The sequence below is a fragment of the Octopus bimaculoides genome, chromosome 2 (genome assembly GCF_046866305.1).
Source record: "Octopus bimaculoides isolate indiv1 chromosome 2, ASM4686630v1, whole genome shotgun sequence".
Lineage (NCBI taxonomy): Eukaryota > Metazoa > Mollusca > Cephalopoda > Octopoda > Octopodidae > Octopus > Octopus bimaculoides.
Genome location: NC_142929.1, coordinates 75,768,255 through 75,789,355, shown reverse-complemented (window position 1 = coordinate 75,789,355; position 21,101 = coordinate 75,768,255). Strand labels below are relative to the sequence as shown.

Sequence of the window (21,101 nt, the reverse complement as noted above, 5' to 3'; positions counted from 1 at the left end):
AGTATCAGCATAGAGTTACAACTGTTATGTCTAGAAAAATATGTTTACAACATATTACTAGACTGCAATTAATACTTCCACTAATTGGCCATGAATCTAATTAATGGTGAACTTATATTTCATGACCACTCTATACTTATAGTAATTAAAGATACAAAAGAGAAAAAAAATTGAAAGTGTTGGTCAAAGAAATCCAAAAGTGGTAATTATTCACTTTTAATTAAATAATTTTCTCTTTCCAGATTGGTGTAATGTTTGACAGTTTATTCTTTAATCTGTTGTTCAGAATTTACAATCATTGTATGCATGGGAGTGGTGGTGGTGGTGGGCACTTAACGACCAAACTACTCAATTACTTAACCTTATCATTGGGCGATTTCTTTTCTATTTGTTCTTTCTTTTATCTTTTACTTTTTCACTCATTGGATTATGGCCATGCTGGGACACCACCTTGAAGGGTTTTAGTAAAATAAGTCACTCCCAGTACTTAGTGTTTTTTTTTTTTAAGTTTGGTGTTTATTCTGTTAGTCATTTTGACTGAGCTACTAAGTTATGTGGATGTAAACAAACCAACACTGGTTGTGAAATGAGGGGGAGGTGTAACAAAGACCACACACACACGCACGCACTCATGTGCACAATGAGCTTCCACACAATTTGTTTACCAAAGTCATTGACAAAGCGTCAGTTGGCCCAGAGCTATAGTAGATATTTGCTCAAGGTGTTGTACAGTGACTAACCCCCACCCCCAATAAAAAGCATGTAGTTCCAAAGCAAACTTCTTAACCACACAGCCATACCAGTGCCTTTGGTTAACAATATACACAAGTAAAGTCATTGAACCATACCCCTCCTCTCCCTCCCACCCTCTCTCTTTCTAGTAGCTCCTATATAACCAGTTGAGAAACAACAAAAATAAATAAATAAAAAAAGAGATCAGTGCTATTTCTTATAATTACATCTCTACACATTATAATGGATTTCTATTTTTGTAGTTCATATGCAAAGCTTTTATAGAACCAACTGAATTTGTTAGTATTACCCCAAGCATCTACCCTCATTATCTTTATTGGATCGATATGTTGTATGTATGTATATATATATATATATATATATATATATATATATATATATATATATATGAGAGAGAGAGAGAGATAAACCTGTCTTTTTTGAGCAGTTTGAATTTGCAATGTCTACAAGTATTTATGATGAGTAGCAGCTTTGACAGAAACCTAGAGCTGCAATTATTGATTTGAGTAATGTCAAATTATATCTACTATTTAGCCACTTAGTTGTATTATTGAAATTGTATTTGTTTGTCATGCCATTTATTACATGACATTTGATGGATATTAAAGCATGAGTTGTTGATAAGGCTCCATATGTATCATCATCATCATCATCATCTTGGCAGGATTGGAACTCAGAATGTAAGGAGCTACAAGAAATGCCACCAAGTATTTTGTCCAATATGCTTATGATTCTGCCAGTTATCTGCCTTGTTTAATTTATTGCAATGTTTTATTTTCATATGCTAGTATTAATGTCATTTGATCCATTTGTAATATAAATATATCTATATACATATATACTCACACACAAGCTAAAAAGTTACTCTTGTTTCTTTCAGTGATCCATATGTTCGGATTACTTTGTACAGAGGAGACCGGGAAGATGGTATTATCGATGTCACACAAACAAAAACTAAGAAAAAAGTAAGTTCCTAAATAAATATTCTAGTCATTGTTCTTTATCATATATATATATATATATATATATATATATATATATATATATATATAATTTGGGTATTCACATTGTATGCCATTTAAAGCCCATTCACTGTATTCAGTTACATTGTCATCAACAGTATGGATGTGAATGCCACTGGATTTACTTCAGGAATTCCTTCATGTCTGTGCAGTTTATAAAGTATGAGAGAAAGAAAATGGAATTCACTACTGTTATTCGCTATGATCATTCCAACCCATCGTTCACCTGTGCCTTGCAGGTGAGATGCTGTACAAGCGGTTGTGGTGCATCATACATGCAGATGTGTCTCCTGCAGTGACTTGTCGAAAGGTACTTCGTTCTTTAACCTCTATTTTGCTTATTGTGATCAGAATACATTTTGGTAGTTGTAGTTTGCTACTCATCTACAGGAGAAACTGGATACATGAGGGGTTAAAATGCTTCTAGTGAATAATAGTCTCATGAATTCCATTTTCTTTCTCCCATGTTTTACGCATTTGCACATGTGTGTGCACGCACACATACACACACTGTTGTTTCAGTTGGTCAATAAACATTGAAACTGGGAAACTTGATGATTTGAAATTAGGCAAGTAGAATAAATGAGCTCCAGCAGCTCATTTGTTCTACTTCTCTCATTCTGATTGGCTGACAGTCATTGCTGTCACTGTTTTTTAATTGCATGCTGAGAAGAAAGCTCTTGTCTAACAAACATTATGCAAATGTCCAAAATATATTTATATATCATTCCATCCATACTATTATACAAACAAACACACATATCTAATTATAAATATGTATAATGGTATTTATATTTTTAAAAGATGGTATACAGCTGCTGATGGTTGAGCTCAGTTTTGCTCTACATTCTAGAACATTTTGGCCAACAATTCTCTTTCTCTTCTTTTAAATAGATGTGTGATTATAGTTAGCAGATCCCACATTTACTTGTGATCCGTTTCTGAAATTGTACATTAAGAGGCAGAGGCACTGACAGACATGGCTGTGTGATTAAGATTGCTTCTCAACCATATGGTTTCTGGTTAAGTCCCATTATATAGCATTTTGGACAAATCTCTTCTATTATAGCCCAAGACCAACCGAAGCCTTGCAAATGGATTAGGTTGATGAAAACCGAAAGAAGCTCATTACTTGCACATGCATGCACATGCATGCACATGTGCACACACACATGTATGAGATGGTATGTTTGTGTTTCTTTGTCTTGACATTGTATGATTTATTGTAAATGAGTGTCACTGACATATAAGCAGTGTCATTCATCATTATCATCATCATAATTATTTCCAGTATTCTGCACAAGTAAGTCTGGCCATGGGGAAATATTTACCTTGCTTGAAAACAAGTGACAGTTGGCAACAGGAAGGGCATCTGACCATAGAAAATCGGCCTCAATAAATTCCAGCTGACCTATGAAAACATGGAAATATGGACATTAAAATAATGATGATCATTATCTCCCAATTACTTTGATCTGTTCAATCCAGGATTAATTTCAGATTTATTCTAGTCTTGTATGTTTTATACTTATTCACATCATTTTAATTTAGTTCATCCTCCACAATCTGAATTGCTAAGAGACATTTAAGATAATCCTTACTATCTCTATTATCCACATTCTACACAACTACAGTGCTCTACTAACTCCTGTACAAAAAGCCAGAGTCTTTGGTTGTTTTTATTAGTTGTTTTATCTGACCTTTCTTCTCCCTGAAAATACAAATGATACATTTCTAAATCTCTCAGATTTATGCAGTAGAGCACAATAAAGTAATTGTATGATGTCAACTTAATGTGATAGTCCCATGAAAGGGAAGAATGCTACTATTATTTAGCCCTAGGATACACCATTTCCTGTGTCCTTATGTTTTCAAAGTGAAGATAAGCACCTCCACCCAGAAGAGCCAGCATCCAAAGACTAGATGAGCAATGACTCTGAAACTAGGCTCTGGATGCTGGCTTTGCTGGGTGGAGGTGCTTCACTTTGAAAACATAAAGACACAGGAAATGTGTCAGTTCCAACAGGAAATGGTGCTTCTTAGGGCTAAATAACAGTAGCATTCTTCTCTTTCATACAACTGTTACATTAAGTTGACAACATGCTATCACTTTCCTCTAAGTATAGTAAATGTGGATTAATTTTCTTTATTCAGAAACAGGCTCATATCTTGCAGATGTCTTTATTGTTAAACCTATTCAAAACCAACTCACTGGAGACTGTCTCTGGATCTATGATATAAACTTTGTTTTAAATAATCTAAATTATAGATGCAGGTATGGTTGTGAGGTAAGAAGCTTGCTTCCCAACCATATGGTTCTGTATTCAGTTCCACTGTGTGGTATGTTATGTAAGTGTCTTCTACTGTAGCCTCAGGCCAACAAAAGCCTTGTGAGAGGACTTATATATACATATGTATATATATATATATATATATATATATATATATATATATATATATATATATATATTAGATTGGAGCCTGGTGTAGCCATCCGGTTGCACCAGTCCTCAGTCAAATCGTCCAACCCATGCTAGCATGGAAAGCGGACGTTAAACGATGATGATGATGATATATATATATATATATATATATATATATATATACATAGGTATATATATATACATAGGTATATACATATACATATATACATGTATATACATATGCATATATGCATGCATGTATATATATATATATATATATATATATATATATATATCTCATCATCATCATCGTTTAACGTCCGCTTTCCATGCTAGCATGGGTTGGACGATTTGACTGAGGACTGGTGAATCAGATGGCTACACCAGGCTCCAATCTGATCTGGCAAAGTTTCTACAGCTGGATGCCCTTCCTAACGCCAACCACTCTGAGAGTGTAGTAGGTGCTAAGACCAGTCAGGCGGTACTAGCAATGGCCACGCTGAAAATGGTGTATTTTATGTGCCACCTGCACAGGAGCCAGTCCAGCGGCACTGGCAACGATCTCGCTCGAATGTCTTTAGACGTGCCACCGGCACGAGTGCCAGGAAGGCGACGCTGGGCACAGGTGCCGTCACGATTTCGCTTTCGCTTGCCCCAACAGGTTTTCACAAGCCGAGTTTCGTGTCCTGCATAGGAGCCAGTCCACCGGCACTGGCAACGATCTCACTCGAATGTCTTTACATGTGCCACCGGTACAAGTGCCAGGAAGGCGACGCTGGGCACAGGTGTCATCACGATTTCGCTTTCACTTGCCCCAACATGTCTTCACAAGCTGAGTTTCGTGTCCAATGGAATAGACAACGTTGGCATGGGTGCCAGTCGTTGAATTTAGTTCGATTTCGATTCCGATTTCACTTGCCTCAACAGGTCTTCGCAAGCGGAGTTTAGTGTCCAATGAAGGAAGGTACGCATAAGTGGGCTAGCCCCTTATTTAGGTCTCACTTGGCTTGCTGCGTCTTCTCATGCACAGCGTATTTCCAAAGGTCTTGGTCAGGTGGCATGTAAAAACACCTTTTTGAGCGTGGCTGTTGCCAGTACCGTGTGACTGGCCCTCGTGCCGGTGGCACGTAAAAGCACCCACTACACTCTCGGAGTGGTTGGCATTAGGAAGGGCATCCAGCTGTAGAAACTCTGCCAGATCAGATTGGAGCCTGGTGCAGCCTTCTGGCTTGCCAGTCCTCAGTCAAATCGTCCAACCCATGCTAGCATGCTAGCGGACGTTAAACAACAATGATGATAATGATACAGATATATATATATATATATATATATATATATATATATAGGCCTTTTTCAGTTTCCATCAACCATATCCACTCATAAGCCTTTGGTCAACCTAAAGCTATAGTACAAAACACTTGACAACCTGAGCCTACATGGTTGCAAATCAAGCTTCTCTGTCTATATCCACACCTGCAATTGTAGCTGCTCTTGTGCCTTTACAATATGTTCAACATTCCATGAATTGCATTCAATTCATTCTTATCCTTCAATCACTGCCTGCCTTCTATTTTTATTACTTATACCTTGCTGTTATTATGACAGAGGCTCTCAAACCAGGATATGCATACCTTTAAGAGTTTGAGAAAACCTTGGAAGGTATGTGTAGTTTGTAAAAAAACATTGGTATTTTGAAGTAATCACAACCAACTAAACACAACTTGTGGAGATCTTTTTTACTACATCCCTTCCATTTATTATTGTTTTGTACAAGGTTTTACAGTATTGTTTATAACCAAAAACAAATTTCATGCTAGACTGTTAATTGAGAATGATATGGAGATATGCTTGCCTGAAACTGTGATTAGAACTGTTAATTACCTTTTTAAAAACAAAATCCAAGCTAATTATCTCATAAAAATATAACATTTAATTCAATCAAGTTCTTACATAGACACAAAGCCAGAAGTTTGAGGGGAGAGAATAGTCAGTTATATTGACCCCAGTACTTCACCGGTATATTATCTTCTTGAACCTGGAAGGATGGAAAGCAAACTAGACCATAACAGAGTTTAAACTCTTTGAATTAAAATTAGATAACAAATAATTCATTCTATTCTGATATCCGTTTCACATTTTACTCTTCATCATCATCATTAGATGTCATCTGCTCTCAGCAGATTTTTATGCATTCACTATATGATACTTTAGTCCAGTTCTTGATGTTATGTTATCAAACTAGTTTCTTCTAAGCCTTTTTTCCCTTTCTAATAAGTCTTTGTATATCTTGTGCTCTTATTACATGACCAGAAGTACTTTAGTTATATTTTTTAATAGCTAAAAGTAACGATCTTTTTGTATTTGCTAGTTGTAGCACTTCTTCATTAGTTATACATGGTGTCCCAACATTGCTGGGCATCATGAAGCAGTACAGTGGAAGAAAATATCTGAGAACTCCTACCTTGTAGCATAAAGCTTGTTAGTCTTGTTGTTCATGCAAAGAGAAAGTGAGAGAGAGAGAGATCTAATTTCTAAAACTAACACTATCAATTTCTTGGTGACTTACTGAGGAGTTAGGATTTGTTAAAGGGCAGATTTTCTGATTAATCTTAGACGTCTTTAGTTTCTAACTGTTAATGTCGAGCACATTTGCAACAACTGCTGCTGTATCAGATAAATATGAAGACTATTTATCTATGTATTATGAAGATATTTTTACTGATTAGGCTAATACTAGTAGTAGTACTACTACTATGCTAACATTTTTAATATCAGGCTATGGTGGTGGTGGCAGCAGCAGCAGCAGCAGCAGCAAAGGGGTGGAAGTATTATCAATCATTGCTTCGTTTATTTTGTTGTTGGTATTGATTTTATTAAGTACACCCTATCTAAATTTCATATTTTGCGAAGATTGTTTGTATAACCTTGCATCAAATTGCAAAAGTAGAAATGCCATGTTCTACTGAAGCATTTTAAGCTGTGAATTGTTTCTTATTTAATCTGATGTTCAACTTATACATAATGGTTGTTCCTTTAAGAGTAGCTATTTTCTGTCAGTGATTTTTTTCATCTTTGAATTAAATGTTGACCTGCACAAAAGATGTTAAAAGATTCTCTCTTTTTTTTAATAATTCCTTCCCACTCTTGTTAGAAATATTGAAATTCTGTCCTGATAGAAATAAATACTAAGACTAATACAAACAAAGGAATTAGAAATAATATATATTCTAATTACTTTAGACACTAAAGTGGCTGTACAGTTAAGAGGCTTGCTTCCTAAGCATGTGTTTTCAGGTTCAGTCCCACTGTGTGGTACCTTGAGCAAGTGTCTCCTAATATAGTCCTGGGTTTATTAAAGTCTTGTAAGTGGATTTGGTAGACAGAAACTGAAAGAAGCCCATCTATGTGTGTGTGTGTGTGTGTGTGTGTGTGTGTATGTGTGAGCATGTGTTTGTGTAAACCCTTGCCTTGACATCAAATGTTGATTATAAATGAATGTCATCATTATACAAGAGATTTATCCAGTCATCCATGGGAAAATATTACATTGTTTGGAAACAGGTGAAGGTTTGTGAAAGGAAGGGCATCTAGCTCCAGAAAATTTGTATCAACAAATTGTCTGACCCATGCAAGCACTGGAAAAGCAGGCATGATCATTTTCTTAAATATTAGCAATATTGTAGTAGTTTTGCAAAAGGGAAGTTTTACTTTCTGGGTTGTTTACAACATTGAATTTTGTCAGTAGCATCATGTAGGATTTGACACCAGTATTTTGTCTGGTACGTTTATTATTTTTTTTATTGACCCTTGAAGGATGAATAGTAAAATTTGAACTCAGAACTCTCCTTCTATACTCTGTCAAGATTACCTACCCATTCACTCCTCCTAATCCTCTGTCTCTATTCTCTCATATACTCATCATGTACCTTGAAGGTACACTGCGATACCTCATCACCACCATCTCTTTTCTCTATTTCCAACTGGGGTAACAAATGTATCTCCTCTTTAGCAAAACATTGTTCCTCCTCCTCTGGCATAAAGATACCTCTCTCAATATTACACTCCAATTGTGAGTTATTTGGCAACCTCAGTAGTGCTGGTGTCATGTAAAAAGCACACTCTGTAAAGTGGATTGGCATTAGGAAAGACATCCAACCATGCCAGAGCAGACATTGGAGCACACTGCAATTGGGCCTGTTAGATCCTGTTAAACTGTCAAACCCATTCCTGCAAGGAACATGGACATTGAATGAGGATGATGACCTATGTATCCAGTGAATGCAGTTCTGGATGCATTATAACCAAAGCAGATGGAATGGTAGTGTCTTTAACATCATTGACCATAGGACTGCTCAGTCAAGGTTCACTTGAAGCTGAATGACAGTCCATTGACCTTTCTCAAATGGCTGAGTTCTTGGAATTATTTGATTAATTCTATGGCAACAAACATGTATCATAAAGTGATACCAATTTTACACTGTCTGCTCCAATCTCATTAACAAAACTAATTAGTTTCCAGTTTGTTTAATAGTAAAAAGAACAAATTAGCATAAAATACTAGCCTCAACACAAACTAGTGTGAGAAACCAATGAAGATATTGGAGATCAATGCAGTCCTCTGGCTCATCAGATCCCTCAAGCTGTTCCTTGCCGGCATGGAGACCAGATGTTAAATGGTGATTACACACACGTGCGCATATATATATATATATATATATTTGGATGTTTGAAATGTAATTGCCTTTTTTCACCACTATGAAATATGAATCAACCAATCATGCCAGAGCTAAAGTTGAATAGGTGGGAACTGTCTAGAGATAGTATATTACCTCTGCTATCCAGCAGTGTGTCACTCATAGTTATTTCAGTAATTAACCCCAATGGAAGATAAGAACTATATGAAACAACATATTCACGATTGTTTGCTGTATGAGTTTTGAAAGAAAAGTACTGCTATGGAAGCAGCGAAAAATATTTGTGAAGTGTATACAGATGCAGTGAAAGCTGTTACATGTCAGTAGTGGTTTAAGAGGGTCAAAGATGGCGATTGTGACATATTTGACTGGCCTCACTCTGGAAGACAACCTTTTGAATGAGCTTTTTGTATCAGTTTCATGTCAAAGTGCCAAACATTTGGCGCAAAGATTTGATGTGTCATGTTCAACTATCTCCGAACATCTCAAAGCAAATTGGGAAAACATGCAAAGAGGGAATTTGGGTTCCATGTGCTTACACTTGAGAACTGAACACAATGTTCCACCCTATGCAGAAGTCGTCTAACCAGGAATAACAACCTGTCATTTCTAGGCTTTGCATCAGAACAGAAAACTCAAAAGATAATGGTTATCATGTAATGAGAGGTCAGTGCAAACACCAAAACCAGAACTCCATCCACAAAAATCTTTGCTCTGTGTTTAGTGGAACATGAAAGGTATCGTCCATTACAAGCTACTGGAACATGGAAAGTCCATCAATGCAGATGTCTATTGCCAACAACTTGATCATGTAAACGAAAAATTACACCAAAAGCGGTTAGCTTTGGTAAACAGAAAAGGTGTTATTCTCTAGCATGTCCACACTCTTCAGAACAAACCCAAGAAAAAATAAGGTCATTTGGATGGGAAGATCTTCCACATCCGCCACACTCACCTGACTTAGCATCTACAGATTTCTATCTGTTCTGATCACTAGAATATTCTATAAGAGGCAAAACATTCAGAAACAGAAATTGAAAACAATCTTTCAGAATTTTTTCAGGAAAAGATATAGGTTTGTTTGAACGTGGCATAAAAAAGTTACTTTCCCATTGGGTTGCAGTCGTTGAAAATGATGGTGATTACATTTTTGATTAAAACTATTCAGATAAATGTAGTTTATATTTGTTTTGATATCCTTTCTGGTAGAACACAATTACTTTCTGAACACCCTAATATATATATATATATATATATATATATATATATATATATATATATTGTGAGTAGTGAAGGCATGTGGCTTGGTGGTTAGGGTGTTGAACTCGTGGTTGCTAGATCATAGGCTCAATTCCCAGATTGCATAGCGTGTTGTGTTCTTCATTAGACCACTTCATTTCATGTTACTCTGCAATCATTTTGACATTTTAGGTGTGCACATTTGTGCACCTGTACTGGTAATGTCAGTTTCATGGTGGGAGTGAGTTTATGTGAGCACAAATATTTGATCTCTATAAACAAATCATCTGTGTGGTTTTTACATCGAGAAATTGTGGAAACATCATCTTTCGTTTAATGATAGAAAAGTCTATAATGGTGAGTTTGATGGCTTTTGAACAGGCTGTGGGATAAAGAATAAGACCTGCCAAAGGGATGATGACCTTAAGAGTCAGTGGCCATCCAATTACAAGATATATATGTGTGTATATATATAGATGTGTGTGTATATACATACAGAGAGAGATAGAGAGAGAAGCTTGGTGCAGTCTTCTGCCTAACCAGCTCCTGTCAAGCCGTCTAATCCATGCCAGCATGGAAAATAGATGTTACTTAATAATAATGATGATGATATATATATGTGCATGCGTAGGGACTTGGAAATTTCTGATTTGGTATGTAGGTGTGTATTTAGCCTACCATTATAGGTTGGACTGTAAACTGTTGTGAATGTAGCTCATCCAGCAGAATTCTAACAGAAAAGCCTGAGGTATATTCATTGAGTTTGTGGCAAACATTTGCACCAACTTTCTGTTATCAGCATTTCCAATATGTATGGATGGTACTACACAAACTTTCACATCTGTGTAGATAGTCTAACAGCTATACAAGTCTGCAAGACTCTTGTATGTCAAAGCCAAGGAGAAAAATCTTCTGTGCGTGTGTGTGTGTGTGAGAGATCATCATCATCGTTTAACGTCCATTTTCCATGTTGGCATAGGTTGGACGGTTCGACTGGGGTCTGGGAAGGCAGGACGCTGCACCAAGCCCCACACTGATCTGGCAGTGTTTCTACAGCTGGATGCCCTTCCTAACACCAATCACTCCGAGAGTGTAGTGGATGCTTTTTATGTGCCACTGGCACAAACGGCCAGAGGAGCTGGCATTGACCATGATTGGATGGTGCTTTTTATGTGCCACCGGCATAGAAGCCAGTCAAGGTGGCACTGGCATCGGCAACGTTCAGATAGTGCTTTTTACATGCTACTGGCACAGGGCTCACAACTACAATTTCCATTTGATTTGATTTTGATATTGCTGATGTTGATGTACTTGACTCAATAGGTCTCCTCAAGCACGGCATGTCACCCTATGATTCAAAGTACTTTTGAATGGACTGGTTATGTGACACTGGTGTAGGTTACAGCTGTGGACTGACTTTATTTACTGGGTCTTCTCAATCACAGCATACCTTCAGAGGTCTCGGTCTTTTGTCATTGTCTCTGTGAGGCCCAATGTTCAAAGGTCATGCTTCACCACCTCATCCCATGTCGTCCTGGGTCTCCCTCTACTCTGGATTCCTTCCACTGTTTGGGAGTAGCACTTCTTCACACAGCTCTCCTCGTCCATCCGCAGTACATGACCATACCAACGCAAACATCTCTCTTGCATGCCACATCCAATGCTTCTTGAAACAGGTATATCTTGAATGCATAAATTGCTTATGACGTCCACCTAGCATGATTTACAGTTCCTGGTGTACGAAACGATATCCCGTTCTTTGAAATGTTGCCTAGAAAGATCATTGTTAACTCCCACAATTCTTGGCAATCATTTCACTGTTGTTTCTGCATAAAAAGATGGTATTCAAGAAATCCAAGAGTGGTAGAGCTGACATCATCAGGCACTTCATTGCTACTAGTTATGTAAACCTTCTTAAGTTTTATCCAGGTTTTTCTAAATCTTTTGAAAAACACCATGTCTGGACCAGAAGTTGCACCCATGAGTGTATCAAAACAGCTCCCAAAAACTAACTCAAAAAATGTGATGATGGCAAGCAAGTCGTTATTGAACAACTTTTCTAGATTTGTGCTGGCACCATTCACTTGACCTGTGTTGCTTGCTGTTGTATCACAGCAAAGTGCCTGAATTTTGTTGGTTATACCCCACTTCTCCACTGCTTGGTAAACAACCATGGCTTGCTGTTCTCCTGGAGATGATGGAATTTCAGGGACTCCCAACAATTGCTCCTTGCCTTGTAAAGTTACTATCATTGCCAGTCTATCAACCTTTTCAGCATCAGTAAGTGCTGGGGGCAGCTTTCCATCCCAGTGCAACACTAATTCTTGACAGCCATTTAGGTTAAATTTGTACTGAGTTTCTGAGTGTCTTGTTTCTCTAAATTTTATTCTAAGGCATTAATAATAAGTACACAAAGCACATAACATTATAAAAATGGAGAGGTTATAAACATGGTATCACAACTTTGTCAGGGCTACCAATACAACAGGGGAAGATCTATATCATAATGCGCCACAACAAAATGAATGAATGCTTATGAGTTATCTATATATATAAAAATGAGAATGTGTGTCTGTCTGTCTGTCTGTCTGTCTGTCTGTCTGTCTGTGTGAATCCCTAAAACTCGAGAACTATGCAACCAATTTCATTCAAATTTTACACATGCCTTACTTAGGGTTCCAGTTGTGTTTTAGTCAAAAAAAATTATTAACTTCTTGCAGAGTTCGAGCACACGGCAACATAATATCTACTCCACTATTTAAGTATTACGTGTCAAAAGTGAAACAAAAACACTCATGTCAAATACTTTCACTTTAAAAATGAAACTATTCCACTAACTGAAACAATCACATTTCGATACTGTAGTGACAGATACTTTCACAAAGAGAGAAAGAGAGAGACAGAAAGAGAGAGAGAGAGAGAGAGAGATGTATATGTATACATATACATGTATATGTACACCATTTCGATACTGTAATGACAGATACTTTCAGAGAGAGAGAAAGAGAAAGAGAGATAGAGAAAGAGATAGAGAAAGAGAGAGAGAGAGAGAGATGTATATGTATACATATAGATGTACACGTATATGTATATATATATAGATCTATACATACATGTATATGTATACATATGTGTAGATGTATATATATATATAGATGTACATGTAATATGTACACATATATACATATATACATGCATACAGATATCTATACATATATACACCCATCACACACACATACACATGCACACAAAAACACACATTAGTCATTTGTTTTCTTATCCAAAACTACGTCAAAAGTACTGAATGGATCTTTATGAAATTTGGAAATTATATTCTTTGCATAACGGCCATAACTCCCATGAAAATTCATATATTTTTGATGTTGATGAAATTTTAACCCGAACATAACAGATGAGCGTTATTTAGAAAATGATGTCACACGTTATCGAGGCTACCATTCTTTCTGGATGTGCAAAAGGGGATGACGTCTTTATTCCAAGAATTCCTCTTACTCCATCAGGAGCAGACATTCCTTTTACATTCAGAAGACTACAATTCCCCCTTCGTGTGACTTTTGCCATGTCCATAAACAAATATCAGGCTCAAACACTGTCTGTAGCTGGTCTTCTCTTGGAAGAGCCCTGCTTCTCACATGGACAACTGTATGTTGGCTGCTCAAGAGTGGGCAGCAACAAAAAACCTATTTGTATATGCTCCACAAGGGAAAACAAGGAACATAGTTTACAATGAGGTGTTATAATCACAACAGCAAGAAAGTATGTACGTGATCACCTTCTTTTACGAAACTTCATTGACTTTCATATATTTATATTGATATACATATATATACGTGTGTTTGGGTGCGTGTGTGTATATACATCTCTATATATAAAGATGATGCGTAGTCTAGACGGCGTTTTTAGATTTCATTATTCTCTTTAACCCGGGCAACGCCGGGTATTTCTGCTAGTTACAAATAAATTAACTTATATCTACAAATGCGGACAAGTCATATTAGTTCACTGTTTATCACTAACGTATATTTCTTAATATTTTATTTCTCAACACTACCATTAGGTGCAGTACAATTCTTTCAATGGACGAATGCAACTCAGAACTTCACTTGCTCACGGCTGGCCACTGACTGGATAGCAGTGAAAACTAGGTGTTTGCCCTATACCTGTGCTCTGTCCCCAGCTTTGCAAATTGCCTTCCCCATATTTATTGTCACTTTTCCTTCTATTACCAAGAATAAGTCTGAACAAGTTTTTAATTTAAGAGAAAATTATATAAGAGATAAAAAATTTATCTGAAAAAATGACTTTCCAGGCGAAAACTTCAAAATTTCATGGTCGATGAGAGTTGTCTTACAGTTGTTCAATTGAGCTAAAATATTGCATAGATTGTTTGTTTTGTTAAATGGAACAAGATAGTGGAGTGGGAACTAAACTTTTAGAAAGTTGGAAAATAAGGGCTGCTCTAATATATATATACATATATAAATAAATATCTGTGGCTTCTAAAATTATTTACCACTATGAATGAATATATTATTTCTATGATCTAATTGGTAAGACGGTGGATATCTTACATACTTGAAAAATCACTTACAACAAGAACGTAGTTGATGATTTTGTGAGAATGAAACTAACTGATATTAAGGAATTTTTTGTTTTTAAATGATGATGTCAGAATTAATAACTAAATATATTAATAATGATTAAGTTTTCATTAAGTATTAACATGTTTAACATCATGCAATGACATACATTCTTCACATTATAAATTTACTCCCTGACTCAACATATTTTAACCAGTCAGACTGGCCTATTTGTTTCTAACCGTATCCACATTTTGTTATATTTCTCACAATCAGGGAATAAATATATTTAGAACTTGCTTCTTTAACCTGTTTGCTATTGTAGTTAATGTAGCTTACTTTGTTAGTTGCTGAACATTTCTAACAAGATACTCTCAGCTACAGAATTTTGCAATCTTTTCTTTATATACACACACGCACACACACAAAATCCCACGAAAAAAAAAAAGACGTTGATTTTTCTAGTTAACTCAGTTAACCAATGTCAGTCTGTCTTTTTCTGGTTTAACTGCTTTAAATTTTCCAGATTCAGTTAAGTGTTTAATTTTGATTTGTTTTTGGGATGATTATTTTAAAATTGATTGAATTTATGAAACCTAAATATCATCATCATCATCATCATCTTCTAATATCCATTTCCATGCTGGCATTGGTTAGATGATTTGACATGATCCAATTGGTCTGATCAGAATTTTAATTTATAATCTTCAGCAATATCAAGTGCTGTTAATCCAGTATAAGAAACACAGACACTATGCCAGTGGTATAACCTAAGACAGATTATATAACTATACTAAAATCTAAGATTATATCAGATTTCTTTTAGTCTCAGGTATTCAGTAAATAAACAATTTACTTGTAAAATTAAAAAAAAAGAAACACACTGTTTTTCTAAATTTTCATAAACTTGAATTTATAATATTCAGAAGAATTTTTTTAATGCAAAATGCCATCTGTTATTATTGAGGTTTTTAAATGTTTGGTTTATCTTTTACTGGTTTCAGTTATAGGCTGTGACCGTGCTGGCACACCACTATTATATGTGTGTGTGTGTGTGTGTATCTCAGAATTCCTGATCATAAGTTTTCAGATGTTTGATCAACTGAACTACCAGGTTCATTAAATTAGCATGTAATTGGCACTTGCACCTTCAGGATAATTTCTCCAATTAGAATCAATGTGATACAGTGCGACATGCCTCAACCTTTAAACTGAAAGTACAATCTATCCAGTTCCACATACAAAGTAAGGGTCAACCAGAGACTGAAGAAAATGAACCTGTGACTTTCTGATTAAGAAGCAAACTTCTTAATCATTTGGCATTACTGCGCGCGCGCGCGCACGCGCACACACACACACACACACACACACACACACAATTAACTACTTTTCTTTGTCATTCAGTGTTAAGTTGCATATATGCAATTGCTAGGGTGCTGAGCATATCAGATAGTTACCATAATTTCTTATGTTTAGCCCTTTATCATTTAAATTAGCCATATCTGGCCCAAATATTTTACTTATTTTATGTTCAGACTGGCCAGATTTGGCCTCTCACACCTACCTTATAATGTTATTCTAAAAATAAACAATCACATACTCTCTTTTACTCTTTTACTTGTTTCAGTCATTTGACTGTGGCCATGCTGGAGCACCACCTTTAGTCGAGCAAATCGACCCCAGGACTTATTCTTTGGATGCTTAGTACTTATTCTATCGGTCTCTTTTTGCCGAACCGCTAAGTTACGGGGACGTAAACACACCACCATTGGTTGTCAAGCAATGTTGGGGGGACAAACACAGACACACAAACATATACACACATATACATACATATATATATACATATATACGACAGGCTTCTTTCAGTTTCTGTCTACCAAATCCACTCACAAGGCTTTGGTCGGCCCGAGGCTATAGTAGAAGACACTTGCCCAAGGTGCCACGCAGTGGGACTGAACCCAGAACCATGTGATTGGTAAGCATGCATGATTAATTCAAAACAATGTGAATGAACAAGTGTTGCATTTGACAAAATAAACTGAATGCTAAAGGATTAAACCTGTATAGTGGAAGCTTTTACTTGGTTCAAAAAAGAAAAAAAGAATGGTGAGAGAGATAACAATTAACTCTAGTTAAGGCTACGGAAAGAAATTTCCTCAGAGTTTCTAGAGATATGTTAAGGCCATCACTTGTCTTTAAGGAAGCAGATAACCAGTGCATAGCTCTGTCTTCAGTGAAGTCTATAGAAAGAGTGGTTACCGCAAGTGTTGTCTGGGCATTCAGTAACTTTGATATAAAGAACACCTCGAGCATAAAATCTTAGTGTAATCATATAACAACAAATAAGTTTCTAGTTTGCTTATTGAGTAGATATACATTTGAGCATTCATCACTCAACTCTCCTGAATTATATCACATGCCAATTATTTGCCAATAAATACTTTATGAACAAAAATATATGGATAATTACTTTAGTGGGTCATCATTCTGTAAGACTTAGTCATTCATTACATAGTCATTAATTTGTATTTCTAAGTCAATAGCAGTACACAATATTAGGTAGGCTGCATATGAAAGTAAGAATGACCACACCAATATTTGTATAAGCTTCCATCCATTTTATTAGCCAGAACATTTGCATTTGCACAACAGGTTGTACATGTAATTATGAATGTGGTAGTTAAGACTTCATTGCATAAAATATTTTAGATATTTATATGAAAATTGTTCTTGTTTATTGAAGACTGGACAAGTAGAAAAAGTGACAACACCTTATCACAAAACTGACCTGACCAACAGAGTTCTGTATAGCATCTGAGATTGTTCTGTTGGGTTTAGCATCCCAGATTTTATGATATTTGGTCAAAATTTTTAGCATCTTCAGTAGAAATATTTGGCAAGAAAATTAACAAAATTTACTTTCAAGTCCAACGCTGTTTGGTTACATGTCAGCTGATAATTGGTCGATCCATGTTCATGTAAGCATTATGCATTTTATGGTGGCAATGTTAACTTGTTGCTGACCTTTCCCTTTTATGGCAATATTGTTGGGCTGTGGTCCTAAACTGGGGATCTGAGTTAGTTCAAAATTCAGCAGAAGCCTCATTACATTACCACAATGTGTAAATTACTGCTATGTTAGCAGGGTTTCATTCCATTTATTTATTGAACATCATCATAATCATTTAATGTCCACTTTTCCATGCTTGCATGGGTCAGATGCAGTTTGTTGAGGCAGATTTTCTGCAACTAGATGTCCTTCCTGTTGCCAGCCATCACCTGTTTCCAAGAAAGACAGTTTTTCTTACCTAGACATGTTTTACACAAAAGACTAGGTAGAAACAACCTTGCTTGTATGACAATGATGCTTCTTTATAGATATCCTATGATGTCTAGACAAGAGTACACACATACACATACGTATAGTCTCAGGTATGGTTGTGTGGGAAGCAGCTTGCTTCCTAATCACATGGTTCCAGGTTCAGTCCCACTGTGTGACACCTTGGGCAAGTATCTTATGAAAGTTTTGTGAGTGGGTTTGGTAGACAGAAACTGAAAGAAGCCTGTTGTATATATTTATAACTATAAAAGAGAGTTTGTGTGTGTGTGTGCATATGTTCCTTATGCATTCCAAAACCAAGTTGCCAATTTTGACGTAAGGGGTATCAAAAGATTCAGTAAGCTTTTGGCTACCAACTGAACTATATTTTCATTCACATACTTGCATTACAAAAATTTAGCATTATCATTTTTCTTTTAGTCACCTATCGTAAACAATTTATATCACCACCACAATGATGATGACATCACATTCTTGTTTTTTGTCATGATTTCTCTTGTATAAGTGTCCTGATTTGCAAATAGAATAGACCATGTTCTCAGAACCAGAAAATTGCTTGGAGACACAAGGCATGTTATAAAAACCTACCTAGACCTGCGCCTTCAAAGCAAGAAACTATTTAGTAACTGATATCTTTATACTGTGTACATTAAATGATTTTTTATCTCTCACTGGATGGAGTACTTTAAGAAGCTTGCTTTGCAACTGTGTAGTTTTGGGTTCAGTCGCATTGTACAGTACCTTGAGCAAGTATCTTTTGCTATAACCCCAGGCTGATTAATGCTTTGAATTTAGTAGATGGAAGCTATGTAGAAGCCTGTCATATATGTAGACCCCCCCACTCACTTCTTGACAACTGATGTTTAATTTACATCTCTGTAACCTAGTAGTTTGGCAACAGAGACTGATAGAAAAGAAATAGAAATATAAGTACTGGAGTTGATTTGTTCCACTAAACCATTCAAGGTGGCACCCCAGCATGACTGCCGCCCAATGACTGAGACAAGCAAAAGATAAAAGATAAGACAGACAAAACTCAAACAACAGCCTGCCTGTGCATTTAAATCTGTGTGTGTGTGTGTGTGTACACATGTAAACCACCACATTCCCTCCCTCACCCTGTCCCATCATGTAGCTATATCATATTGTGGAGAGAAACAACTAAGTATTTAAAGTTGTTGACTATCTCCTGTCAGCTGGACTTTCTCTGATTGTTTGGCCACTTAACTTTATCTGTTGACTTTTCTTTTCTGTTTTACATATTTGTCCTCAGTAGCATAAGTATTGTGACTGACAGACTGGTTGGCTGGATACCTGAGGCCCTGTCCTTTCTTTGGATTTAAGTCTTTAAATATATATATATATATATATATATATATATATATATATATATATATATATATATATATATATATACACACACATATATACATATTTGTTTGTTTTTTTAATACACAATTTACTTAGAGCTTTATTTCCTTATCTTTGTAGACATTGAATCCAAAATGGAATGAAGAATTTTTCTTTCGGGTAAATATTGAAACTTTTTTTTTTTAATTGTTTGTGTGTGTCATCACCATAATCATTATCACTGTTTTATGTTTTTGTTTTCCATGCTTGCAATTAACATAAAATGATGATATATATACACATACACACTTATATATATATATATATATATATATATATATATATACACACACACACACACCCACACATATATATACATATATACACACACACACACACACACACACACACACACACACACACACACACACACACACACACATATATATGTATATATGTATGCATGCATGCACACACACTTACATATTTTGTTGTGAACTATCTTCTACAGTAAAAATGCATAAAAAAAGTATATTTTATTATTTAATTGAAATGGTTAAGAAATGTATTTGTAGTGTTTTTGTTTGTGTTATGGATGTAATTACATTCATAAATAATTCCTTATTTATAGAGGTAATATTTTTCCTTGTAATATGTTCAATGAAATAAATAGTTGAAGGACTTAAACGATATTTAACTTTCTCAGTTATAACCATTTTACTATAATTACCTAAAAGCATGAATGTCATAATCTCCAGCTGTTTCTCATCAATATGAAGCTTCACATTTATTTAAAAGGGTTTTTCAAATGTTACCTTCATCTCAGTGCTTCATTTATTAAAAAACTGGTTAAGCGATTATTTGTAACTCAGACCCTGATTGTTTAAATTTCTGTGAAATTCTAGTCATATCAGCTAGTGTTTTTAACTCTAGTTAACTCTGCTTCAGCAAAAAATGACTGGGGTAGATACTAGAATAGTATTAGGTTGGCATTTTCCTATTCAGGTCTATCCAGGATTGTTGTGGGGCAAGCTCTAGCATTGGAAATATGTGGTCTTCATTTTAACCCTTTTTGTTACCATATTTCTGTTGAAATAAACTGCCTTTGTTCAATTAGTTTTGAAAATAATGAAGAATTTAGTAAAACAACACTGTTGTTATTAAGCTAATATTTGGGACATAAATTAACATGGAAATTTTAATAAAAGGTCTTATTTTGACCATTTTAAACAGAAGATTTATCAAAGAACTAAGGACAGTCTCAGGTGGGTTGGGATCAAAAGAGTTAAAGATGGTTGTAAGAGTTTGTTGAGGGAAATGCGGCTGATGCAGAACTTTATCGAGGCTCTCCCAATGTCTGTCTAGGACCACTACTGAGTTATTTACTACATAATGTATAGCATGAGAGTTTTAAAGTGTTGTCGTTCTTGTCTCTCTGAAGTCAGACAGGAGTTACTTAAATAACACTACTATTTGTATAATGTTATAAATATCATTGATGCATCCATTTGTTCTCAATTGACTGGCATGACTATACTTCTCACATAGTTTACGCATGTTCTTTAAGAAGTTTGCTTCCGAATCATGTGGTTTTGGGTTCAGTCCCATTGCATGGCGCCTTGGGCAAGTGTCTTCTATGATGACTCTAGGTCAACCAAATCCTTGTGAGTGGATTT

The 21,101-nt window shown here is 35.7% G+C and overlaps 1 protein-coding gene across 13 annotated transcripts in view; it reads left to right on the top strand.

Annotated features, from left to right (window-relative positions):
* LOC106873354 (E3 ubiquitin-protein ligase NEDD4-like) overlaps positions 1-21,101 on the top strand; it is a 352,751-nt gene that overhangs the window by 255,106 nt on the left and 76,544 nt on the right. For 12 of the 13 annotated variants that reach the window (XM_089347030.1, XM_089347032.1, XM_089347033.1 and 9 more), the window contains 2 exons: positions 1,634-1,718; positions 19,567-19,605. In XM_089347030.1, coding sequence (XP_089203156.1) covers positions 1,634-1,718; positions 19,567-19,605 — 124 coding nt within the window. Of the gene's footprint in view, positions 1-1,633; positions 1,719-2,014; positions 2,086-19,566; positions 19,606-21,101 lie in introns of all 13 variants that reach the window. The other variant, XM_089347041.1, reaches the window with a different exon arrangement.